The sequence below is a fragment of the Toxotes jaculatrix genome, chromosome 14 (assembly GCF_017976425.1).
Source record: "Toxotes jaculatrix isolate fToxJac2 chromosome 14, fToxJac2.pri, whole genome shotgun sequence".
In the NCBI taxonomy this organism is placed as follows: domain Eukaryota; kingdom Metazoa; phylum Chordata; class Actinopteri; family Toxotidae; genus Toxotes; species Toxotes jaculatrix.
The window spans coordinates 341,961-369,515 of record NC_054407.1 but is presented as its reverse complement, the minus strand read 5'-3'; the positions used below and the strand labels follow the sequence as shown (position 1 = coordinate 369,515).

At 41.1% G+C, this 27,555-nt stretch overlaps 1 protein-coding gene across 1 annotated transcript in view; it reads left to right on the top strand.

The window, feature by feature from the left end:
* Positions 1–27,065, top strand: part of LOC121193006 (NACHT, LRR and PYD domains-containing protein 12-like) — a 32,507-nt gene extending 5,442 nt beyond the window's left edge. The window contains exons 7-12 of the mRNA XM_041055097.1: positions 818–994; positions 9,163–9,336; positions 16,817–16,990; positions 24,758–24,931; positions 25,256–25,406; positions 26,425–27,065. Of these exons, the coding sequence (XP_040911031.1) occupies positions 818–994; positions 9,163–9,336; positions 16,817–16,990; positions 24,758–24,931; positions 25,256–25,406; positions 26,425–26,964 (1,390 nt within the window). The 3' untranslated portion in view covers positions 26,965–27,065. The remainder of the gene's footprint in view (positions 1–817; positions 995–9,162; positions 9,337–16,816; positions 16,991–24,757; positions 24,932–25,255; positions 25,407–26,424) is intronic.
* Positions 27,066–27,555: the final 490 nt, after the last annotated feature.

Below are 27,555 nucleotides of genomic sequence, written 5' to 3'. Positions count from 1 at the left end.
TCTTTCTGTTGGGTGTGTACCCAGAGAAACATAACTACACGAAAAGTGAGAGAACATTCATGGACCTTGGTTTTGTGTTTGCTAAAAGAAGTATCGCACTGTTATGGAAGAGTAATCAAGCCCCAAATACTGCACAGTGGATTAAACAAATGTTAACAAGTCTTCCTTTAGAAAGAATAACATATATATTGAAGGCTAAGCAGCAAATGTTTGAAAAAATATGGAGGCCCTTTATAATTTTTGTGAAGGATTTTGATTTGACTGGGGATCAGGTAGATGGCTAAGGATAGTGGACGGGGCAGTTCCTTAATATTTCAATAATAATTAAACATTTCAAATATTTTGCAAATTACATTATAGAGGCAATTATATGTATGTCTAATGAAGCAATTGTTGTATGAGAGGAGCATTATTGTCGTTACTGCTTTATTGTTGTCGTGTTTCTTGTGTTTTGTTTTTTCTTTAGCAGCAATGAATACTGTTTTTTTTTTACATTGATGGAAAACTACATATGACTGGCTGCATGTATGTTATATAAAAGAAAATGCCAATAAAACTCTTTTGGAAAAAAAAAAAAACAGAATCAGAGCCAATGAAAGATGATCATCAATGTAGAAACTCCTCATTGGTTAGCAGGTGGATAAAGAGCTGATATTTCTGCTTCACTCAACAAATCTGTGTTTGATGTTTGGCCCAGTTTTCAAATGCAGGTCTGTTAGTTTGCTGTGAGCTGCAGAGCAAACTGAGAGTTTTGTTCCTTTGATTGTCCTTTCAACACAAATGTTATTTGACTTTTTCTTCATTGTTTCCTCTTCAGACTGAGCAGCTGTAACCTCTCAGAGAGAAGCTGTGAAGCTCTGTCCTCAGTTCTCAGCTCCCAGTCCTCTAGTCTGAGACACCTGGACCTGAGTAACAACAACAAGCTTCAGGATTCAGGAGTGAAGCTGCTGTGTGGTTTTCTGGAGAGTCCACACTGTAGACTGGAGACTCTGAGGTCAGTTCACTGTTACTGTTGTAGATCTTATATCTTTAATCCACAACTGAACCTGGTTTATCTTCATCCAGAACTTGAATCCACTCATCTTAAATGAATGAATGAATGAATGAGATTTGAAATAGTTGTTTTTCCATATTATGACTTTTTCTTATCTCAGACTAAGAATTATTCCTTCAGTTTCACTTCATTTCACTTTATGTGACCCAGCTCAGAGTGCAGAGAGGTCTGAGGAATTAAAATTATAAACCTCAATATAATTAATATATAAGTAATATAGTAAATATAAGTAATATAACTTACTGATACTGAGTGCTGACACAAATAACTAAAAAGTTCAAAAAGGAAGAGCAGCAGACATGCATTCAAACAAATATTAACTTTATTTAAACCTAGATAATTAAGACAGGAAGTGTTGAGAACTAACAGGCCTGAAAGAACAAAAGCACTTAGGTAAGTACAAATGATAGACTTTATTCTACACTATTGAAATAACCTAGATAGCACCAACTGGATACAACAATAAAAGTTTAAAACAAGGGTAGAGTCCTCACTGTGGGGAGATTCTATCACAACCTGCTTATACTCACACCATGTGCTCACCTGGTGCTGGTCCCACTAGAAGACACTTAAAACACTGTAAGACTTTAAACACTGCAAGTCTACAAACACTGCACTGCACATGAGAAAATTCAAGACACGACCATGTGACCGCCACCATTTATATTACCACACACAAGCATGCAGAGTGTGTACCCTACAAACTGCTCCCCACAGGCTGGACCTCTACCTAAAAATAAAAACAATTAGAATCAGTTGGTTCAGATAAAATGAACAAGAAATGACTTATATGGACAGATAATTAAAAACTCAGTAATGAGTTCACAGGAACTAATGTCAGTGCAGCAGAATCATTACATCAGTCCCTGTAAAAACAACATGTGAAGTAAATAAAGCCAGACATTAAAAGAACCGCTCAGACAAAGCAGCAGTCTGGATCTTGGCCTGAAAGAGGCGACAACAACTGTTAAAAATGTGTATTAATACTTTAGGGGATACAGCCCCACTACACTGCCTTTAAATAAGTTTCATACTTAAGGACATGTGGGGGCCTACTACAGAATCCCCTGGCTCATTGCTATAGAACACAGGGACAGAGCTGAGTTTAGTTTAACCACAGCCGACCTCTTGAGCAAGGCATCAACTGCCTACAGGCTCACAGGACTGCACAGATCTGTGGAATCAGAAAATACTTCTATTAACAAAACAAATAACCTTTTCCCTTTGTCTCTGTCTCCAAATCCAACTTTCCCTCACCTGCACACACCAAAGCACTGCTGACAGGAGGCCTCAGACAAAGAGGAAGTGCTGCACCCTCACCTGGGCTTTTAAAAACGGGCATATCTATTCCTACCCATTAGTGGGTGAAGTTACAAACCTAAACCAGCCAGGCCTCTAAGCCTAACTCAACCCTCACATTTAATTACAAAAACCTATTCAGCTACAAAGTTCATAAAGCAGAAGGTCATTTAAAAACTTCAGCAATGAAGAGGATTTTATTCATCCTCATCTGACTTGATATTTATCATCTAAGTACAAACTTTATTAAACCAGCGTCTCTGGGATTAAAATACTTTCTCTTTACTTTAACAAGGGTTTAGTTCTAGATTTCCTGAGCTGATCAGAGACCTGTACTGTGAATCAGGATTTGGGATTAGCCCGGTAACTTCAGGTTTAACTCTGGGTTTTCAGAATTACCAAGGTGGTTCACTCTTGAACAGGTTACAGTACATAGCCATGGTAACTTATGCTGCACAGCTAACCTGCTGTTACAGGCCTAGCCTGGGGTGGCCGGGAAAGGCTTTATACCAACTTGTGTGTGTGTGTAAGATGTTCAGGTACGGTAGAGGAAGTCCCGCGAGAAAGGGGCGGGCGAGAAGAGACGCGCCGCGGCGGACATGTTGAACCCAGCGCGGGTGCAGTTAGGCTGAAAAGGCGTTAATAAAAAAATGTTCATGTAGAAAGTTCAGGTTCTACGGTGGTAACGGCCTCTTTTCCGGCCAGGTGAAAGAAACTATAAAAATAAAGTTCGAGTTATGAACGGCACTCCTCTCCAGTCCTCCTTCTTCAGAGGTACCCCGATTGATTTTTAGCGTGTTACCAGCTAAGCAACGAGCCACGGGAAAGGCAGGTAAAGGCGGCCAGAGCGCTCCCAACTACGGTTTGGACGACGAGAGGGAAATGGCCGCGGGGAGAGAGGATAACGTCGGGACAAGCCCAAACGCCGTAACCAACCCGTTTTTGGCGGATGTAACAGAAACCGTTCGGACTAATATGGACTTTGTTTATTACGCTGACAAAGGATACGCCGGTGAGTGGAACAGCAGTAACCCCTTCCTGACGGACATGGAGCTGGCGGCGGTCGCGAGTGACACGCAGTCTGGCTCCGGCACCTGACTCAGGTACGGTGGTCACCTGCACCACAGACCAAGAGGAGGAGATGAGCATCCCAATACTGATATATGGAATAGAAATGTGTGCTCTGCTAGACTCTGGTGCTCGGAGAAATGTGCTACCTCTTTGCCTTTTTAACTCCATACCCACTGAATCCAGACCCCCAATAGAGCCATCTAGCACCCAGGTCCTGCAGGGTATTGGCCCTGGAGGTCTGACAGTCCTGGGTGAAGTTAATCTACCAGTGCAGACTGGAATGAAAAACAACAATGTGAACTTTATCATGGCCAACACTGCTGAGAGTACTGAGGCTATCCTGGGGCAGCCTTTCCTCTGCCAAGCGCATGCCCAGTTGGACTATGGCCGCAGAGAGGCGACTCTTTTTGGTGAAAAAGTGCCTCGCTTAAATCCCAGCTGTCACACTAGAGTCCACATTGTTCGAGTAGCCCGCACCACAGTCTTGGAGTCAGGGTGTGAGTATGTGGTGCCTGGCGCAGCCCGCATTCACCATGTTTCTGGCGGAGACATGATGCTAACCCCAACTAAAGGTTTCATTGAGAAGCACCATGTCCTTGTGGCCCGTGTGGTTGTGCAGGCACGGAAGTCTGCCACTGTCCCCATCAGAATCTTCAACCCTGGTGCCGCACCTGTCACCCTGAAAAGAGGAGCCGTAGCCGGGGTTCTGCAGCCAGCGAGGGTGTTGGAAAAGGTAGGGCCTCAGCCGCCAGTGGCCTCTGCGATGCTTTTACCCATTAACCCTATCCCTGCTTCTATTCCCAATCACCTACAGGGCCTGTATGCTGAGAGCTGTGCTAACCTCACCGAGCATGATCGGGCTGGGCTGGCCCACCTGCTACAGTCATATGGCGACATCTTCTCCACGGGACCTTCCGACCTAGGGCGCACTAACCTTGTGCAGCACGATATACTGACAACACCAGGCCCACCTGTGAAACAGCCACCACGCAGAATGTCCGGAGAGAAGCAGGTTGCAGCGGACCAGCAAGTGCAGCAGAGTCTAGAAGCAGGGCTAGCCCAACCCAGCAACAGCAGCTGGGCTGCACCCATTGTGATGGTAAAAAAGAAAGATGAGAGCCCGCAACTGTGTGTGGATTACAGACCTTTGAATGAACGCACTATTAAAGATGCCTATCCCCTCCCACGCATCCAGGATACTCTGGATACACTGTCCACTGCCAAGTACTTCAGCACGCTGGACTTAACGTCAGGTTATTGGCAGGTGGAAATGACACCAAGAGCTCGCAAGGCTGCTGCTTTCTGCACACGTAAGGGACTGTTTGAATGGAATGTGATGCCCTTTGGACTTTGTAATGCGCCGGCCACATTTCAAAGACTTATGGACCGTGTGCTGGCTGGGTTACAGTGGGGGACATGTTTGGTGTATCTCGATGACATCATAGTTATTGGGCGGGATGGCACTGAAATGCTGGAGAGGTTGGGCCAAGTGTTCGGCAGACTGCGCCAAGCCAACCTCAAGCTGAAACTTTCCAAGTGCTGCCTGTTTCAGGAGCAGGTGGCTTACCTAGGGCACATTGTCTCTTCTAAAGGCATTGCTACTGACCCTTGGAAGATAGAAAAGGTGATGGAGTGGCCAACACCCCAGAACATCTCAGAGGTGTGGCAGTTCGTCGGCTTGGCTTCATACTATAGACGTTTTGTTGAGGATTTTGCCACAGTTGCCAGGCCGCTCCATGAACTCACCAAAAAGTATGCACGCTTTGACTGGACAGATGAATGTCAGGAGGCATTTAAGGAACTGAAAAGACGGCTGACATCTGCACCTGTCCTGGGCTACCCCCTTGACCGCGGTGAACTGTTCCTCGACACTGATGCTAGTGACTGGGGAATCGGAGCAGTCCTGTCCCAAGTACAAGGGGGGGAGGAGAGGGTCTTAGCCTATGGGAGCAGGCGGCTGTCAGTCACAGAGCAAAACTATTGCACCAGCAGGCGTGAGCTCCTAGCAGTGGTGGAGTTCACTGCCCATTTCAGACAGTACTTGCTGGGGAGACCATTCACCGTCCGGACTGACCACAGCAGCCTGCGCTGGCTGACTAGGTTAAGGGAGCCAGAGGGCCAGCTAGCTCGATGGCTTGAGAAACTGGCAGAATACAGCTTCCAGGTGCTCCATCGGCCAGGTAAACAGCATCAGAATGCAGATGCACTTTCCAGGAGACCTTGCCGTTCATCATGTCCCTGCGCGGTTCCAGATCCTAGTCTCAGTGACCAACGTCAGGATAAAATGGTACAATGCAACCTGCCAGACATCTCAACTGCAGGGGCACATGCACGGCACCCTCCAGTGGGGGTAGATGGGGCCGATAGTCCCAACGGAGGCTGTCCAACCCTCAAGCCACAGTCACCACCAGTGGGGGTAGTGAAATCTTCCTGTGACAGTGACTGTGAACATGCCCTGTCCCATCCCAGAATCCACCGAGTGAGTGAACAGCAGCCCAGTGTCAATCTGTTTTGTGGCTGGACTCAAGAACAGTTGATCAATGCACAAATGACTGACACAGACATTGCACCAATAAGGAAATGGATGGAGGAGGGTAGAGGTCGGGCACCCTGGGCTGATATAGCACACTGCAGCCCCGCCACTAAAGCCTACTGGGCACAATGGGAAAGACTGTACCAAAAAGATGGAGCTCTGGTAAGGAAGTTTTACTGCTCAGAAGGGAAAGAGTTCCATCCTCAGATTCTGTTGCCCCGTGCGTACCGCAATCCTGTAATGGAGCAGATGCATGATGGTCCTGTGGGTGGACATTTTGGGGTAGAACGGACTCTTGCACGACTTCAAACCAGATACTATTGGTATAATATGAAGGATGATGTCACTCTGTGGTGCCGGACCTGCACCAGCTGTGCTGCCAAGGCCCGGCCTCCAAAAACACCTCAAGCTGCCATGGGCACTGTGCGAGTTGGCGCCCCCATGGAGAGGGTTGCAGTTGATCTGATGGGTCCACTGAATGAAACGGAGAGGCACAACCATTACATCCTGGTAGTACAAGACTATTTTAGTAAGTGGGTGGAGGCTTACCCTGTACCAGACGAAAAAGCATCAACAGTAGCTGGAAAGCTTACCTCCGAGTGGGTGTGTAGGTATGGAGCTCCACACAGTCTACACAGTGATCAAGGCACTAACTTTGAATCAGCCGTGTTTCAAGGGATGTGTGAACTACTAGGCATTGAAAAGACACGAACCACTCCATTTCATCCTCAGTCTGGTGGACAAGTGGAGCGTTTTAACGCTACCTTACAGAAGATCTTGGCTTCTACTGCTGAACGCTGCCACTGGGACTGGGACCTGATGATCCCGTATGCAGTCATGGCATATCGGGCAACCAAACATAGCTCCACAGGCCTGACACCGAACATGATGCTCTTTGGGCATGAGATAACAGAGCCAATCGACCTGGTCACTGGTCTACCACCCGGCCCTGACAAGGCTGACACCACTCCACACTATGTTCTACAGCTCAGAGAGCGACTAGAGCTTTCCCACCAGCTGGCTAGAGAGGCCCTGGGAAAGTCAATTGAGCGTGCCAAAAGACAATATGATAAGAACATTTGCCGAGCTCAGTACCATGTTGGAGATGCAGTATGGCACCTTGTTAAAGGCGCCAAAAGAGTGAAGAATAAGGTACGGAAGTTCTTACCTTCCTACGAGGGCCCATATTTTATTGTGAGTCTACTGGACGACTTGGTCTACAGGATTAAAAAGAGCCCAAGGTCAAAGGCCAAAGTAGTTCACCATGACAAGCTCAAGCCCTACTATTCCCGCACCCAGCTAGACAATATCTGGGTCTTCCAAGATGCAGACAACTGGACGCCGGTGGAGGTGCTGCCTCCACCACCAGATCCTGACTCTGAAACCCCTGACTGTGGTCCCCTCAACCTGTGGGACGCACCTTCAGCTGCTGAGGATTCTGCTACAGAGGAGGCTCCTCAGAGCCCTCGCCTTTGGATCGCATCACCAGCTGCAGCCCGCATTGACCAGCCTCCAGACAGCCCTGCTCAGTCTCAGCTGGATGAGATTAGGGAATTGGTCCATCATCCTTTAGACTTTACACCTCTGCGGAGATCTCGGAGGGCCTGCAGACCGCCGAACCTGTTTGGTGACCTCATCAGTCACTGAACAGGAGGAAAAGTGACCTTTGACCTGAGCTAGGGTGTAGGCGGATCACTGCCCTGCTCAGGTTTAAAAAAAAAAAAAGCTCCAGAGTTGTAACCTGACAAATAGTGTTGGAGGTTTAAAAGAGAAAAAAAAGCCTGTTTGAGTTGCTGAGTTACTAATGGGTAATTTAGATATATAAGGTGTTCAGTTGCTTATTTGCAGTGTCATTCCCTTAAATATGAATGTAGTTGCATTTGTGTCTGAGGGATATGTAGTATGCTTTCATGAACATTTTGTGAACTTTGCCTTCCATCAGTCGGGGAACCATTCAAGACTGTGGGAATTTTGGGGAGGGCTTTAATGGGAGGGCTGTTTCAGCATAAAACCGTTCTTATAGTTCCCTCTTGAACACTGTAACTATGGTGTTGCTGGAGTGATGTTAAGGTTTTAATCATCATCCAGAGTGGGGGTAGTGTTACAGGCCTAGCCTGGGGTGGCCGGGAAAGGCTTTATACCAACTTGTGTGTGTGTGTAAGATGTTCAGGTACGGTAGAGGAAGTCCCGCGAGAAAGGGGCGGGCAAGAAAAGACGCGCCGCGGCGGACATGTTGAACCCAGCGCGGGTGCAGTTAGGCTGAAAAGGCGTTAATAAAAAAATGTTTAGAAAGTTCAGGTTCTACGGTGGTAACGGCCTCTTTTCCGGCCAGGTGAAAGAAACTATAAAAATAAAGTTCGAGTTATGAACGGCACTCCTCTCCAGTCCTCCTTCTTCAGAGGTACCCCGATTGATTATTAGCGTGTTACCAGCTAAGCAACGAGCCACGGGAAAGGCAGGTAAAGGCGGCCAGAGCGCTCCCAACTACGGTTTGGAGCCGTCCAGACTGGCTCAGGTAACACTGCTCTGAAGCAGGTAAACGTCAGACGATCAGATCAAAACCTGTCAACAGCCCGAATATTGACCAATCAGATCACTGGAAAAACAGAGAAATCATTCCTACAGGATCCTGACAGGGACAAATAAGTTTAAAATAAAGTGAAAAAAAATAAAGAGCAACAGATTTTTCTTTCTAGATGACTTGAATAATTTTTCTCTTGCAGGTTTTCCAGGTGTTTACTCTGGTTTTAAAACAAACAGAAGGAGAGTTTATCACTAAATAACAACATTATAAATATTCTAGTTTCATTTGAAGTGAACAAAGATTCTTTAATCTGACAGAATTCCTGACACTGTTGATGCTTTTACTCTTATTGCATCACTGCAGCTCAGAATAACGAGGTGACTTTTTAGTCTCCTCATTTAGTCCAACATTTTTTTAGGCCAACATGTCTGATTTGATCTTTATCCTCTAATTCCAGACTTGACTGAGCTCAGCAGCATGTTATGAATCTGTGTTGACATGAATAGTTGTATGAATGTTGTGGTGACATTTGGATGATGTGTGTAGAAGGCTGACATTATGATGATCCACAATAAGAGAAGGACAAAGTCCCTCTACTCATGTTAGTGAAAGCTCATTGATTAGGACATATCTGATTGGATTAGAAATGATTTTTATCCACATGATTTATTCTTTATTCAGATTGAGGTTCTGCAGGTTGTCAGAGATCAGCTGTGCTTCTCTGGCCTCAGCTCTGAAGTCCAACCCCTCCCATCTGAGACACCTGGACCTGAGTGACAACAAGCTGCAGGATTCAGGAGTGAAGCTGCTGAGTGGTTTTCTGGAGAGTCCACACTGTAGACTGGAGACTCTGAGGTCAGTTCACTGTCTGTTACTGTTGTAGATCTTAGATCTTTAATCCACAACTGAACCTGGTTTATCTTCATCCAGAACTTGAATCCACTCATCTTAAATGAATGAATGAATGAATGAATGAGATTTGAAATAGTTGTTTTTCCATATTGTGACTTTTTCTTATCTCAGACTAAGAATTATTCCTTCAGTTTCACTTCATTTCACTTTACTTTATGTGACCCAACTCAGAGTGTAGAGAGATCTGAGGAGTTAAAATTATAAACGTCAAAGTAATATAACTTACTGATACTGAGTGGTGACACAATTAACTAAAAAGTTCAAAAAGGAAGAGCAGCAGACATGCATTTAGGTTACATCGCCATGTTAACTTATGCTGCACAGCTAACCTGCTCTGGAGTAGGTAAACTTCAGAGGATCAGATCTAAACCTGTCAACAGCCCAAATTTTGACCAATCAGATTACTGGAAAAAATGGAATCATCATTCCTACAGGATCCCAAATGGGGAAAAAGTATTTATAACAAAGTGGCAAAAAAATAAAGAGCAACATATTTTTTTTTCAGGATGAGTTTAATCATTTTTCTGTTGGAGGTTTTCCATGTGTTCACTCTGGTTTAAAACAAACAGAAGGAGAGTTTATCACTAAATAACATAATAAATATTCTAGTTTCATTTGAGGTGAACAAAGATTCTTTAATCTGACAGAATTCCTGACACTTTGATGCTTTTACTCTTATTGCATCACTGCAGCTCAGAATAACATGAGGAGACTTTGTGATGATTGTTAAGGCTGTACTTGGACCTGAACCCAAACGCACGACCAAAATAAACAATAATTTATTACAAAGTACAACTGAAAATCACTCAAAGAGGCAACAAGATAACGTGAGAACAAAAAATCACTCATACGAGGACAAAAAGCACAATGGCTAAACAAAGTAACAAAGGAAAATCTAGCAATGAAAACAGCTCTAACAAGGAAAAGTAACAACTAAATACAAAACCTGGCTTGACAAAGGAATGGTAGCATGAGCAAAGAACACTGGCTCACTGACATAAAGACAAGACGAACTGGCACAGGACAAGGGGAGACGCAGACTATATATAGACACCAGGTAAGGGGAAACAGGTGGAAACAATTAGGGCGGGGAAAACAATCACACAGGCGGGAAACAAGAGGAAGGGTAAGCCACCTGAAACAAAAGGAGAACACTTTTCAAAATAAAAGCAAAACCCACGAGACAACATGAACACAGGACAAAACAAGACATGATTTCCTGACTATGACAGATGATAATTGGTGATTAAAACTAAACCCTGTGATGTCTGTTAGAAAAACTGTCCACACACTTAAAGATTTCATATGATTATAAATGAACATCTCAGTCAGACTGAGCCTATAAGAAGTTAACTGCTTTTCTCCTTCCTGCTTTGCAAGCTGAAAGTTAATTCACTGTTACTTTTTTAACATGCATCACTCTCTCATAATAATTTGTTACTGATTAAGTAAGAAACTTAAAAAATAATTATTGTACTTATCTACATTATATCCTTGGTCTGACATTATCAATTGTAAATTCTTTCTAGCTTTTCTTTTGTATTTGGGTCATGTGATCACCAAGCAAGACATTTTTCCTGGATCAGGACTGAACATTTGAAGTTTGATCCATTTCAGTGGTGAATCAAAGTCAGTTTTTAGTCCAACATGTCTGATTTGATCTTTATCTTCTAATTCCAGACTTGACTGAGCTCAGCAGCATGTTATGAATCTGTGTTGACATGAATAGTTGTATGAATGTTGTGGTGACATTTGGATGATGTGTGTAGAAGGCTGACATTATGATGATCCGCAATAAGAGAAGGACAAAGTCCCTCTACTCATGTTAGTGAAAGCTCATTGATTAGGACATATCTGATTGGATTAGAAATGATTTGTATCCACATGATTTATTCTTTATTCAGATTGAGGTTCTGCAGGTTGTCAGAGATCAGCTGTGCTTCTCTGGCCTCAGTTCTGAAGTCCAACCTCTCCCTTCTGAGACACCTGGACCTGAGCTACAACGAGCTGCAGGATTCAGGAGTGAAGCTGCTGTGTGGTTTTCTGGAGAGTCCACACTGTAGACTGGAGACTCTGAGGTCAGTTCACTGTCTGTTACTGTTGTAGATCTTATATCTTTAATCCACAACTGAACCTGGTTTATCTTCATCCAGAACCTGAATCCACTCATCTTAAATGAATGAATGAATGAGATTTGAAATAGTTGTTTTTCCATATTGTGACTTTTTCTTATCTCAGACTAAGAATTATTCCTTCAGTTTCACTTCATTTCACTTTACTTTATGTGACCCAACTCAGAGTGTAGAGAGATCTGAGGAGTTAAAATTATAAACGTCAAAGTAATATAACTTACTGATACTGAGTGGTGACACAAATAACTGAAAAGTTCAAAAAGAAAGAGCAGCAGACATGCATTTAGGTTACATAGCCATGGTAACTTATGCTGCACAGCTAACCTGCTCTGGAGCAGGTAAACTTCAGAGGATCGGATCAAAACCTCTCAACAGCCCAAATTTTGACCAATCAGATCACTGGAAAAAATGGAATCATCATTCCTACAGGATCCCAAATGGGTAAAAAAGTATTTATAACAAAGTGGCAAAAAAATAAAGAGCAACATATATTTTTTAAAAACAAACAGAAGGAGAGTTTATCACTAAATAACAACATAATAAATATTCTAGTTTCATTTGAAGTGAACAAAGATTCTTTAATCTGACAGAATTCCTGACACTGTTGATGCTTTTACTCTTATTGCATCACCGCAGCTCAGAATAACATGAGGAGACTTTGTGATGATAATTGTTGATTAAAACTAAACCCTCTGATGTCTGTTAGAAAAACTGTCCATGTACTTAAAGATTTCATATGATTATAAATGAACATCTCAGTCAGACTGAGCCTATAAGAAGTTAACTGCTTTTCTCCTTCCTGCTTTGGAAGCTGAAAGAGTTAATTCACTGTTACTTTTTTAACACACATCACACTCATAATAATTTGTTACTGATTAAGTAAGAAACTTAAAAATAATTATTGTACTTATCTACATTATATCCTTGGTCTGACATTATCAATTATTGAATCAATTATGAATCTGTGTTGACATGAATAGTTGTATGAATGTTGTGGTGACATTTGGATGATGTGTGTAGAAGGCTGACATTATGATGATCCACAATAAGAGAAGGACAAAGTCCCTCTTCTCATGTTAGTGAAAACTCATTGATTAGGACATATCTGATTGGATTAGAAATGATTTTTATCCATGATTTATTCTTTATTCAGATTGAGTTACTGCAGTTTGTCAGAGATCAGCTGTGCTTCTCTGGCCTCAGCTCTGAAGTCCAACCCCTCCCATCTGAGACGCCTGGACCTGTGTGGAAACGAGCTGCAGGATTCAGGAGTGAAGCTGCTGTGTGGTTTTCTGGAGAGTCCACACTGTAGACTGGAGACTCTGAGGTCAGTTCACTGTCTGTTACTGTTGTAGATCTTATATCTTTAATCCACAACTGAACCTGGTTTATCTTCATCCAGAACTTGAATCCATTCATCTTGGAGAGATGAGATTTGAAATAGTTGTTTTTCCATATTGTGACTTTTTCTTATCTCAGACTAAGAATTATTCCTTCAGTTTCACTTCATCTCGGTCAGTTCAATCAATCAGATGTTATTTTCATAGCACTTTTCATGCAAATACATTGTAGCACAAAGTGCTGTACACAGTGTTAGTCCCTCCACTCCACACAGGCACACACCCAAAATCCATCAATAACCACAGTTAAGTAAAGGTTTCAGTAAAAACAGGAACTGAGGAAACATTATCATAAATCTCATGCTTTGCAATGATAAAACACTAGAGGCAGGATAAATAATCAAAATAGCAAAATAATATAAAATACATAAATAAGAGGAACAATCAAAATGATAATAGAATGGAGTCAATAATAAAGTGAAGTTAGAAAAACCATCAAAAAAATGTTAAAAGAGAAAGTTTGACAGAGTAAATCCAGAAATACCGGAAAACAAACAAACAAAAAGAAAGAAATAAAGTGTCACGACTGAGCAAGATTTGAACCGAAATGCACGACTCAACAAGGAGTTCAAAATAACAGTCTTTATTTCCAAACTAAAATTCTCTCGTGGTGAGGCAAAAGTCAACAAACAAAATTAAAGACTACTAAAAAACACAAAAATCACTCTTCGCGAGAAAAAGCAACTAGAAAATAAAAGACTAAGACAAAACACAAAATCACTCTTTGCGAGGAAAATACTTGATAATGAAATAATCCAAACAAAGTACCGACAAAACTAAACAAATGGCTAGAATGAGTAAATTGTGAACGTGACCTGACAGACTGAGGAAAACGCTGGTTCTACTATTGAAAGACAGGACGAACTGGCACAGAACAAAGGGAGATGCAGACAATATATAGACTCTAGGTAATGGGGAACAGGTGGAAACAATCAGGGCGGGGAAGACAATCAGACTGGCAGGAACACAAGAGGAAGGGCAAGCTACTTGGAACACAAAGGGAGAACAGATTACAAAATAAAAGCGGAGCACAAGACAACATAGCACAGGACAAAACATAACAAGACTTTATTTCCTCACTGTGACAGAAAGAAAAAGAAGTAACAAAACAGACTAAAATGTGTGGGTAAAAAGACAAATAAATAAACTTCAATTTTGCTTCCTGAGACTTGGACCATAGTAATAAAAGGAGGTTTCAACATAGGTTTTTGTTCTGACTTTAGGTTTAATTAAAAGGCTACTACCAGAAGATCAGAGGGTTCTAGAGGGTTCATAGGCCAAAAGCAAATCTGATAAATAGGTTGGACCAAGACCATTAAGAGCTTTATAAACCAATAAGGGATCTTAAAATCCGTTCTGAAGCAGACAGGAAGCCAGTGCAGAGACTTTAAATGGATGTAATGTGTGCTCTCTGTCTGGTCTTTGTCAGTACACGTGCTGCTGAATTGTGAAGTAGCTGTAGCTGAGATATGTTCTAGGGAGACCAGAAAGCAGAGCGTTGCAGTAATCAATTCTGCAGGTGATAAGAGCCTGCAGTAATGTCTCTGCATTGGCTTGAGAAAGAAATGGTTGCACTCTGGCAATGTTCTTCAGATGATAAAAAGCAGTTTTAGTTACATTTTTAATGTGAGGCTCAAAACTAAGATCTGAGTCCAAGATGACTCCTTGGTTTTTCACTTGTTTACAGGCGTTTAGTGCCAGAGTTTGTTTGTCCTGATTGAGTTGTAGAAAATTTTCTGCCATCCATAACTTGATATCTAAAATACAGTTAAAAAGAGCCTTGATTGGCCCTGGGTCATCAGGAGACACAGCGATGTAAAGCTGTGTATCATCAGCATATCTATGGAAGCTGATGTAGTGCCTCCTGATGACATTTCCAAGTGGCAGCATGTAAAGGTTAAAAAGTGTAGGACCTAAAATTGAACCTTGGGGAACACCACAATTTCATTTATAGCTTTTAGAAGAACATTCACCCATGCTAACATAAAGTTTTCTGTCAGTAAGATAAGACTTGAACCAAATAAAAACAGCACCAGAGAGGCCAGTCAGGATGTGAAGTCTATCTAAAAGAATGGTGTGCAGTCAAAAGCTGCACTTAAGTCAAGTGATACTAATATAGGTTTGTTTGTTTGTTTTTGTTTTTGTTTTTGTTTTTGTTTTTGTTTTTTGCTTTGATTTGTTTTGTTTTCCATATCCATATATCACCTGAGGTCACAATCTTGACTCACAGTCTCAGTAGTATGATTGGTCTGAAAGACAAATTGGTATAAAAATACTGTGAGAATTTAAAAAAACCATTCAACTGAATAAAAACAAGCTTTTCTAAAATTTTACTTTAAAATGGTAGATTGAATTCTGGTCTGTGGTTTTTAAGTATGGAGGGTTCTAAATTGTTTCTCTTCAGAAGGAGTTTGACTCAGGCCGTCTTAAGAGCAGCAGGGAAGACACCCATCTGAAGAGAATAATTTGCTATGTTCAGTAAGTCTTCATTAAAAAAGCTATAAAAGGTTGGGAAAAATGATGTAGGGATGGGATCTAAGGGGCAGGTTGATGGTTTTCATTGAGAAATGACTTTACCAAGCTTCTCAGCATCAACCAGGACAAATTTCTCCAGTGTTTCCTCATACAAAGGTTCTGTGGGGATTGAATTTGTTTGCTTACACTGAGATCATTTTCATCTGATAGAGTCTGTTTTGTTTTTGAAGTGTACTCTAAAGTCTTCACATTTGAAGCTGTTAGACAGACTGCCAGCCTTCATAAAGGCAGGATTAATTAGATGATCCATGGTTGAGAAGAGGATTTTGGGGTTGTTCCTGTTGTTAGTTATCAATTAGGAACAGTAAAAAAGACAGAGAAGTGATCAGATAAGTCTGAATCCACAACTGAAGAAATATTAGCAGACAGGCCGTGGTTAATACATAGATCTAAAATGTAGCCTTTGTTATGGGCAGACTGTGAAACACGTTGAATTAAATTCATACAGTAAAGCAATTTTGAAAATGAAAAAGCAGCTGACCAAAATCTTTTGACCTAATTTAAACAGATTTGTAAAACCACCAGAGTCTAAAACCTGAGGAATAAAAAGAGGTTTAAAACTGGATAAAAATATTGATTAGTCGCAGAACTCCTTCCAAAGACTCAAAACCACCAGATCCAGTTGTCATGAATAATGTCTGTTGACTTCAATGAAACCTTCAGAACTCACACACTGGTATTTGTCACAGTCAGCAGACTGTTTTCTAAATGAAGTGTAGAAAATGTCCAGTTGTTCAAAGTCCATTTTTATCACAACAATATACAGAAGATCCTCAGAACTAATATTTGTATAAATCAATTGAAAAACATGTATTATTATTATTATTGGTGTTGGTGTTATTATTATCAGTAGTAGTACTGTTAAATTGTATGTATGTGACTTTGCTTCTGATCATTTTCCAAAGTTTTCCATTAAATCCATCTGTAATTTGGGATCAAATAGTTGTTGTTCAGTTGAATATGTGTTTAGTTGTGGATTTCCTGAGCTGATCTGCAGGATAGAGACCAGGACCAAGCAAGACATTTTTCCTGGATCAGGACTGAACATTTGAAGTTTGATCCATTTCAGTAGTGAATCAAAGTCACTTTTGAGTCCAACATGTCTGATTTGATCTTTATCTTCTAATTCCAGACTTGACTGAGCTCAGCAGCATGTTATGAATCTGTGTTGACATGAATAGTTGTATGAATGTTGTGGTGACATTTGGATGATGTGTGTAGAAGGCTGACATGATGATGATCCACAATAAGAGAAGGACAAAGTCCCTCTACTCATGTTAGTTAAAGCTCATTGATTAGGACATATCTGATTGGATTAGAAATTATTTTTATCCACATGATTTATTCTTTATTCAGATTGAGTTCCTGCAGGTTGTCAGATATCAGCTGTGCTTCTCTGGCCTCAGCTCTGAAGTCCAACCCCTCCCATCTGAGACACCTGGACCTGAGTAACAACGAGCTGCAGGATTCAGGAGTGAAGCTGCTGTGTGGTTTTCTGGAGAGTCCACACTGTAGACTGGAGACTCTGAGGTCAGTTCACTGTCTGTTACTGTTGTAGATCTTATATCTGTAATCCACAACTGAACCTGGTTTATCTTCATCCAGAACTTGAATCCATTCATCTTGAATGAATGAATGAGATTGTAAATAGTTGTTGTTCCATATTGTGACTTTTTCTTATCTCAGACTAAGAATTATTCCTTCAGTTTAACTTCATCTCAGTTCAATCAATCAGATGTTATTGTTATAGCATTTTTCATACAAATACATTGAGGCACAAAGTTCTTTACACAGTGTTAGTCCCTCCACCCCACACAGGCACACACCCAGAATCCATCAATAACCACAGTTAAGTTTCCAATAAAAACAGGAACTGAGGAAAAACTATCATAAATCTCAAGGCTTTGCAATGATAAAACACTGGAGGCAGGATAAATAATCAAAATTGCAAAATTATCAAAAAGATAATAGAATGAAGTGAATAATTTCAAGAAATTAAAGTGAAGTTTGAAAAATGATCAAAAAAATGTTAAAAGAGAAAATTTGAGTAAATACAGAAATCCAGTAAAACAAACAAACAATAAATAAAAAATAAATAAAAAGAGTAATAAAACAGACTAAAATGTGTGGATAAACAGACAAATAAACAAATAAACTTCAATTAAAAGCCAGATTAAAGAGGTAGGTCTTGAGTTTGCTTCTAAAAGTTTCAGAGTTCTCTGCTGCCCTCAAGTCTTCAGGGAGGCTGTTCCAGAGACATGGACCATAATAATAAAAGGAGGCTTCTCCATAGGTTTTTGTTCTGACTTTAGGTTTAATTAAAAAGCCACTACCAGAAGACCAGAGGGTTCTAGAGGGCTCATAGGTAAAAAGCAAATCTGATAGATAGGTTAGATAAGACCATTAAGAGCTTTATAAACCAATGAAGGGATCTTAAAATCGGTTCTGAAGCAGACAGGAAGCCAGTGCAGAGACTTTAAAATCAGTGTAATGTGTGCTCTCTGTCAGGTCTTTGTCTGTACACATGCTGCTGAATTTTGAAGCAGCTGTAGCTGAGATATGTTCTTCTTAGGGAGACCAGAAAGCTACGGAGCCCCTCTGGTGACACTGGATAAAAAAAAAAAAAGCGTTATTATCTCGTAACCACGCGTTACTATCTCGTGGCCTCGCGTTATTATCTTGTGGCCACGCATTATTTTTTTTTTATCCAATGTCACCAGAGGGGCTCCGCAGAAAGCAGAGCATTGCAGTAATCAATTCTGCAGGTGATCAGAGCCTGCAGCAGTGTCTCTGCATTGGCTTGAGAGAGAAACGGTTGCACTGTGGCAATGTTCCTCAGATGATAAAAAGCTGTTTTAATTAGATTTTTAATGTGAGGCTGACATGATGATCCACAATAAGAGAAGGACAAAGTCCCTCTACTCATGTTCGTGAAAGCTCATTGATTAGGACATATCTGATTGGATTAGAAATGATTTTTATCCACATGATGTATTCTTTATTCAGATTGAGGTCCTGCAGGTTGTCAGAGATCAGCTGTGCTTCTCTGGCCTCAGCTCTGAAGTCCAACCCCTCCCATCTGAGAGACCTGGAGCTGAGCTACAACGAGCTGCAGGATTCAGGAGTGAAGCTGCTGTGTGGTTTTCTGGAGAGTCCACACTGTAGACTGGAGACTCTGAGGTCAGTTCACTGTCTGTTACTGTTGTAGATCTTATATCTGTAATCCACAACTGAACCTGGTTTATCTTCATCCAGAACTTGAACTTGAATCCATTCATCTTGAATGAATGAATGAATGAGATGTGAAATAGTTGTTGTTCCATATTGTGACTTTTTCTTCTCTCAGACTAAGAATTATTCCTTCAGTTTCACTTCATTTCAGTCATTTGTCATGAATAATGTGTGTTGACTTCAATGAAACCTTCAGAACTCACACTCACAGTCAGCAGACTAATGTTTTCTAAACGAAGTGTAGAAAATGTGCAGTGAGTTTTGCAGTCCATTTTTATCACAACAATATACAGAAGATCCTCAGAACTAATATTTCTAAAAATCAATTGAAAAACACATTCATGAAGAAAAAACTCTTCTTTCCTTTGAAGTTCATTTCAGACCACACTGTTGGTTTGACATGTTTCAGTCCATCAACTGCAAATGTAAAGTGTCGCTGGGTGTTTGGAAAGACACCAACAAATAAAATGTATTATTATTATTATTAGTAGTAGTAGTAGTAGTGTTAAATTGTATGTGACTTTGCAGGATAGAGACCAGAACCAAGCAAGACATTTTTCCTGGATCAGGACTGAACATTTGAAGTTTGATCCATTTCAGTGGTGAATCAAAGTCAGTTTTTAGTCCAAAATGTCTGATTTGATCTTTATCTTCTAATTCCAGACTTGACTGAGCTCAGCAGCATGTTATGAATCTGTGTTGAAATTAATAGTTGTATTCATGTTGTGGTGACATTTGGATGATGTGTGTAGAAGGCCGACATTATGATGGTCCACAAGTGTTTGGAGTTATCCTAGCTTATCAATCAGCATTAATTTTTCAGTGTTCTGTGGTTAATCTCTGAATTCTTGCACACGTAGCCTATATTACTTTAGTTAAACATCTGTTATGCACTGGTCCCTCTGGATTTAACACTAGACTCAAATCTAATCGTTCTATCTCTGGTCCACTAGCTTAACTGTTAGCAATGGCTTCGCTCTCTCTCCCGCTGTCTCTCCTCGCTCTTGCATGGTGTGTGAGATGTTTAGTTACTCCTCTGCCTCCTTTAGTGATAATGGTATGTGTAATAAATATAGCATTTTAATAGCATTGCAGGCGAGGCTGAAGGAAGTAGAGGCTCGGCTCTGCACCATGCACCTGCACCTGCCCCGTAGCTGCACTAGCTAGTCAGTTCCCTGTAGTTGGTGCGGACCAGCCTAGAGTAGCTTCAGCTAGCCGTCCTACTGTAGCTCCTGTTAGTTGTTCCCTGGCAGCTCCCGAGCAGCCGGGAAGCCAGGGTGGCTGGGTGGCAGTCCAAAGGAAACATAATCTGAAACAACCGCTTCACATTTCAAACAGATTTTCCCCACTCACGCACTCGCTGAGGAAAAAACTCTGGTTGAATCATATTTAAAACTGCTGGCTAAGGATAAACGTAGGTTTGGTAAGCTTGTTATTCACGTGACACCCGATTACGCCAATCGGAGGTCACTAAAATTAATGTGGAATCATTGTGTAACTATGCCAAATCAATGTCAGATGCCATAGTTTTCTCTGGACCCCTGTCCGCATGTCATCATTCTGTCACTGGCTATCTAGGTGGCGTCCAGCAAACGACGTGGCCTTCATAGACAACTGGAAAACTTTTTGGGGAAAACCTGGTCTGATTAGCAGAGACGGCATCCATCCCACTTTGGATGGTGCAGCTCTCATATCTACAAATATGGCAGAATTTTATTAGACAACCAAAGTCATGACAACCCAGAGTTGAGACAAGGAGGCAGAGTTCCTAGTATCCTATAGAGACTGTGTCTGCTCCCCGTCAACAAAAACTCTATAGGCTAAACCAAAAAAAGCAAGAGGTGTCATTCATAAAAACCTCAAAAAAATTAATACTATCAAATTGTCTGAACCTAAAAACACCACAATCAGATGTGGGCTATTAAACATTAGATCTCTCTTGTCTAAATCTCAAATCTTAGTAAATGATTTGATAATGGATCAGCAGATTGATTTATTCTGTCTTACTGAGACCTGGCTGCAGAAGGAAGAGTATGTCAGTCTAAATGAGTCAACTCCTGCTAATCATATTAATTATCACAGGAGGAGGAGTGGCAGCAATCTACCACTCAAGTTTATTAATTAATCCCAGACCTGTCTGTGAATGAGAACATTCACAGATATATCCCAGACCTAAGCCGAGTTATAGCACATTTGAAAGCCTTATCCTCAGCCTCTCACATCCACATTGGAAGACAGAAAAACCAGTCCTATTTGCTGTGGTGTATCGTCCACCTGCTGCTTACTCAGAGTTTTTGTCTGAATTCACTGAATTTTTATCTGATTTAGTGCTTAGTACGGATAGAGTAATTATAGTGGGCGACTTTAATATTCATGTCGATACCCACAATGACAGCCTTAAGACTGCATTCAATTCAGTATTAGACTCAATTGGCTTCTTTCAAAATGTTAACAAACCAACTCACTGTTTTAATCACACCCTTGATCTTGTACTGACATATGGCATAGAAGCTGAATATTTGACAGTTTTATCCCATCTTTCTTTTAAAACCTTTGAATTTACAATAATGAACTGCACAGCAGTGGGAAAAAATTAACTACTGTAGATATTTGTTTAATAATACTGATATCAAATATAAGGAAGTTATTCTAAATCGATCTGACAGGTAAGGCCTAAACCAGCTTAGTGCAGCTCCTTTGATGCCAATTAAATGTTCCAGTCTCTGTAGTAGGATGTGATGGTCAATGGACCAAGTACAGAGACTAGTCCTTTGTCTGATGCACTTAGTAGGTCATTTGTAACTTTCACCAGGGTTGGACTGGGACAAAAAAACGGCCCTGGCATTTTTGGCTTAGACCGGCCCCTCATAATTAGCGGTGCACAACGGACTAATTTATGTATGTGTTCCCCGAAGCAATATATTTTACTATTGTTACGTCTTAGCCTAGGGGAAACCATGGCGCAAAATTTAAAGGAAAAATCCCAGCTCCCCAAAACCACCAGCAAACTCGCAGCAGATTATTACACATTTATTAAGTGATAAATGGAAAACCTAAAAAACCAAAATTTAAAAAAAAAAAAAAAAAAAAAAATATTTGGAACTACTTGGAAAAACTGTGTAACTATCTAAACCATCAAAACATTTAGTATCTTTAGGTTACATTTTTCTTTTTTGATAATAATCAGAAAAATATCATACTGACTGCAGTGATACTGTATAAAAAAACTCGCACGGAACGAAAACAAAACACAATTCAAAGCATCTGCTGCGACAGGAGATAAGAACATTATTCATTATTCATTGCTCACCATTCTCATGTAATGTAAAATAACATTACTACCTGCTTACCTGCTGTGCCTGTGCTACACTTCCCTAGTCACTCTGTCCCTCGGGTTCCCTGTCAACAGTCTCTGGCTGCTCCTTTCCCTGTTCACCTTCATCCTGGGCTGCAGAGGACGTGGAGGCTACAGCGGCCCCTCCAGAGAATATGTCTGTTATTTTAGCACATTTTGCAACGTCTATAGCGAGATTTTTTAATCTTTTAGCACGCAACTTCTCCGCACCTCCTTTCTTCCGCTTCTCCATGTTTCTACGCTCAACACTATGAAACTGGCGGGGATCACTGCAGAGAAAGGGGTGGGGCCGCTCTGATTGGTTTAGTACACTGTCTATATTGAAGATGGACCAATGGGCCACCCCCTCTAAATTGTGGGCCGGTCTCTAAGTTAAAAAAACATAACAAAAACAAACAAACAAAAAAAAAACGGCATCGGCCCCTAGGACTGTCAGCCCACCGGGAAATTGCCCGGTATGCCCGATTACCAGTCCAGGCTTGACTTTCACTAATGCTGTCTGAAAATCCTCAAATAAATTATTGTTCTGTAGAAAGTCACACAGCTGATTGGCAACTGCTTTCTCATGAATCTTAGAGAGAAAGGGAAGGTTAGATATAGAGTTTACAGTTTACAGGACTGTGGTACATAGCCTGTTAGGAAGGAGGAATTTATCATATCCAGTAGAGAGGTGCTGATAAGGGGTAAAATTTCCTGAGGAGCCTGGTGGGGATCAGGTCTAAAAGACAGGTTGATGGTTTAGATGGAGAAATCATAGAAGCTGGTGAAGATCAGTGGAAGAGAAACTTTCTAATCAGGTTTTACTGTTTCTGAGGTTCCTGTGCTTAAAGAAAAATCAGTGCTAATTAAGGGCAGGAGGTGATCAGTTTTGTCACTGATAGTCAGAATTTTATTATTAAAGAAGCCCATGAAGTCGTTACTGCTGAGAGCTATAGGAATACATGGATCAATAGAGCTGTGACTCTCTGTCAGCCTGGCTACACTGCTGACAACCTGGGGTTGTTTTTATTATTTTCTATTAATGAAGAGTAGTAGGCTGCTGCAGCATTACAGAGGGACTTTAAGATTATCTTGTTAGGCCAAAGAGGATTCTTCCAATTTGGTGGAACGCCAAATCCTTTCAGGTTTTCATGTTGTCTGCTTTGATTTGTGAGCTTGTGAGCTAAACCACAGAGCAAACCTCTTTTGTTTCTCTGTTGTCTTTCTTAGAGGAGCGATAGAGTCAAGTGTCTTTGTCGACATGATGGTCAGTTTGAGAGGGACTGAAGTCAGCACAGGAGTCTTCTGTTATATTGAGGCATGACACTGAGTTAAGTACTGATGGAATCACTTCTTTAAATTTAGCTACATCACCTTCTGATAGACATCTAGTAAAGACATTTTTGTCTAATGGTGTGTAGTCCAATAATACAGATTCAAATGCACTTTGAGAGAAGCCAACTGAGTCTAATAATGAGATAAATGCAGAGCTAAGGCTATCATTGTTAACATCCATATGAATATTGGAATCACCTACAATAATGACTTCATGTGTACTGAGAACTGAACTTGATAAAAACTCAGAGAATTCAGACAGAAACTCAGAGTGCGGCCCAGGAGGGAGGTACAGTATAACAAACTGAACTGGCTGTAATGTTTTCCAGGTTGGATGAGAAAACATAAGAACGAGGCATTCAAATGAGTTTTAACTGATCAACTGTAACTATGGCAAATGCATTCAAAGATGATGGAGACAGCCTGAGTGTAAGAATGCTCTGTCTCAAAAATCATGATTCAAATTTCACTAAACCTAAAAACTGGTGAATGGCTGCATTTATATAGAACTTTTACCCACAGCTCTTTACATGCTGCCTCTCATTCACCCATTCACACACACTGATGACAGCCAGCTACCATACAAGGTGCTGGTCTAGCCATCAGGGCTGGTTTAGGTTGAGCCTGAGGACACTTGATGTTGACAGGAGGAGAGCTGTGATTAATGGACAAACCTCTCTACCTGCTGAGACACAGCTGCCCTGTACTTACAACTAATAAAGAATTTTATCAGAGGATTCAAACTAAATAAAATCAGGTACCAACATTAACACGGTTACAGTCAAGACCTGAAATATTTGTTATTGTTCTTCAGACTCTGAGCTTCATCACATTGAATCTGAATTAAAACAGTAGATCCTACATTAAAGAGCCAAGTCTCAGCTTTAATTTGAGCAGGTTGACATCAGTATAGAAAGAACTGTGTGAGAGATTCAGCCCTTTTAGTGGTTCAAAAGTAACTGGACAAATACACATGCAGTGAAACAAACTTAAATTTATTATTTAATATTTAGTGTAAAATCCTTTGCAGTCATTGACTGTAGTATCTATTATTATATTTTAAAGTAAAAGTGCTGAGAGCCTGAAGAACAAAACATATAATACATAACTGTCAAAATAATTACGGCCTTGACTGTACATATCTCTTTATTACTGATTGTATCATATTTCATTTTAAAGATGATCATCAATGTAGAAACTCCTCATTGGTTAGCAGGTGGATAAAGAGCTAATATTTCTGCTTCAATGAACAAATCTGTGTTTCATCTTTGGCCCGGTTTGCAAATGCAGGTCTGTTAGTTTGCTGTGAGCTGCAGAGCAAACTGGGAGTTGTGTTCCTTTGATTGTCCTTTCAACACAAATGTTATTTGACTTTTTCTTCATTGTTTCCTCTTCAGACTGAGCAGCTGTAACCTCTCAGAGAGAAGCTGTGAAGCTCTGTCCTCAGTTCTCAGCTCCCAGTCCTCTAGTCTGAGACACCTGGACCTGAGTAACAACGACCTGCATGATTCAGGGGTGAAGCTTCTGTCTTCTGGACTGAAAAGTCCACACTGTACCCTGGAGACTCTCAGGTCAGGATGCATCAACCTGTTTAGCTGATGATTTGCTCATATCTGATTTACATCAGTGGATAAACAGCCAACTTGTGTAGGATTGTTCAAAGTAAAATTTACCAAAGTTCAGCAGAACTTTCTAGAGTCAATTATTCATCATTTTCTCTTGTTTATGCATCAGTTGTTGATTTTTTTTAATCCTACAGATGATGTTTAAAGAATTTGCCATAAATACATTGAGCCTGGACTAAAATGGACCAGAACCAAAAACAAAAAAGAACAACAAAACAGACCAGCAGGTGTTGACAGAGGGTTCCTGTGTGATGTTGTGTGTGTGTGCAGGCTGTCAGGCTGTCTGATCACAGAGGAAGGCTGTGCTTCTCTGGCCTCAGCTCTGAGCTCCAACCCCTCCCATCTGAGAGAGCTGGACCTGAGCTACAATCATCCAGGAGACTCAGGAGTGAAGCTGCTGTCTGCTGGACTGAAGGATCCACACTGGAGACTGGACACCCTCAGGTATGGAGAGGCCTGCTGCAGCCACAGACAGTGTGTGATAGAGGAGGAAGAGCTGGAAACATTTAGTGTGTCACAGCTGATGACAGATCTCTACAGAAGTGCTTTGAATTCAGCAACAACACAAAGAGGGTTTTTTTCTTATTCTTACTTCAGTATCTCATCATGACTCACTGTGTCATATTTAAGAGAAAATATGTGACACTCATTAAATCAGGTATGGTCAGCTGTTTTCTGTGACCTGAGCAGGACTTTCTCAGACTGGATTTCATGCTGCATCAGCATGCTGCAGCTCGTTGAACTGCTCCTGAACCAACAGAGCCACTTTGAGCACTCAGAGTGCTTTCACCACAACAACCCCAAAGACTTTAGATACCTGTTCAGTGCTGACACATTAATAATAACATCCCAACAATAATAAGACCATCTACACTGCTCAGAGACATTCATCTGCCAGTGTCTCAAAGCAAGGAGGAAATGAAATCAGGTCTCTGATCATGTCTCTGTCTTCTAAAATATCCATGATCAATAATCAGCTGAACCTCTCTGAGATCCTGATCTTGTCATTCTGAGATCTTTTGTTGTGTCGGACACCAAAAGTGATATCAAATGGAGAAGACAAATGATGAAATCTTTCCTTCATGTCACCTCCCTGCTCCGTATAATTCCAAGATAAGGACTCCAGGTCCTTTGTCTCTTTGCTGAATGAACAGAATAATCAAAGCATCTGTGTATGAGAGCCATGTAATGTCCATGTTTGCATGCTGAAAGAGAACGTGCTGGTCTGACCCCCCTCCTCCTTTCAGGGTGGAGCCTGGTGGAGTCCGGTGGTTGAGACCAGGTCTGAGGAAGTGTAAGTGTGGTTTTCATTTGATTCCTGAAAACAAAGCAGCTCATATACAACCATCTTCAAAGTGTCAATCAATGATCAGGTGATAGATCAATAACTGCAGCTGTGTTGTGTCTTCTTCTCTCCATCAGATTTCTGTGAACTCACCATCGACACAAACACAGTAAACAGAAACCTCAAACTGTCTGACAACAAAAGGAAGGTGACACGTGTGAAGGAGGATCAGTCATATCCTGATCATCCAGACAGATTTGACCAGTGGCCTCAGCTGCTGTGTAGTAATGGTCTGACTGGTCGCTGTTACTGGGAGGTTGAGTGGAGAGGAGGAGTTTATATATCAGTGAGTTACAGAGGAATCAGAAGGAAAGGAGACAGAGAAAACTGTGTGTTTGGATGGAACGGTCAGTCCTGGAGTCTGAGCTGCTCTGATGGTGGTTACTCTGTTTGGCACAATAACAGAAAGACACCTGTCTCCTCCTCCTCCTCTTCATCATCTTCATCATCTTTCTCTGCCTCTCACAGACTAGCAGTGTATGTGGACTGTCCTGCTGGCTCTCTGTCCTTCTACAGAGTCTCCTCTGACTCACTGATCCACCTCTACACCTTCAACACCACATTCACTAAACCTCTGTATCCTGGGTTTAGTCTCTGGTGGCCTGGTTCCTCAATGTCTCTGTGTAGAGTGTAGCAGAGAGAGTCTCCTCCTGTTAGAGAAACTCTCTCACTGTTGAACAGATAGTTCAGTCTGTACATGTCTGTCTCTTTCACTCACACACTCCTTTTCAGATTCATGTATTAAAGCAGTTTATTTGTTAAACTCTTCTAAATGATTCCTTGTAAACTTCTTCCTTTTCCAGTCCTTTAAGGATGGAAGCTACGATTATTACAGAAATAGACTGCCTTTGCTGACTTTTACTTTTTTAAGATTCTAATCATGATCTTGTCCTTTCACATTAAAAGCCTCATTGTGAACATCAGTGTTTTGGTCTTTCTCTGAATCTTGGGACAACTGAGCTGATTCAGTTCAAACTAAAATGCTGCCACAGTTTATCTGAAAGATCTGAGAAAAAACAAAGATAAAAACTTGTCAAAATGTCTTTCAGAGGTTCACAGAGTTAGAAAGCTCCTGACTTCTCTGAAGAGACTTTTTTCTATTCTATGAATTTTAAAAGTCAACTTTTTTTAAAAAAAAAAGAGCAGCTGAAATTTGACTAGAACAAGAAGGTGTTAAGTTTATTTGAAAAATATTGCGTACTTGTGTACTTTTACTGCTGATGTT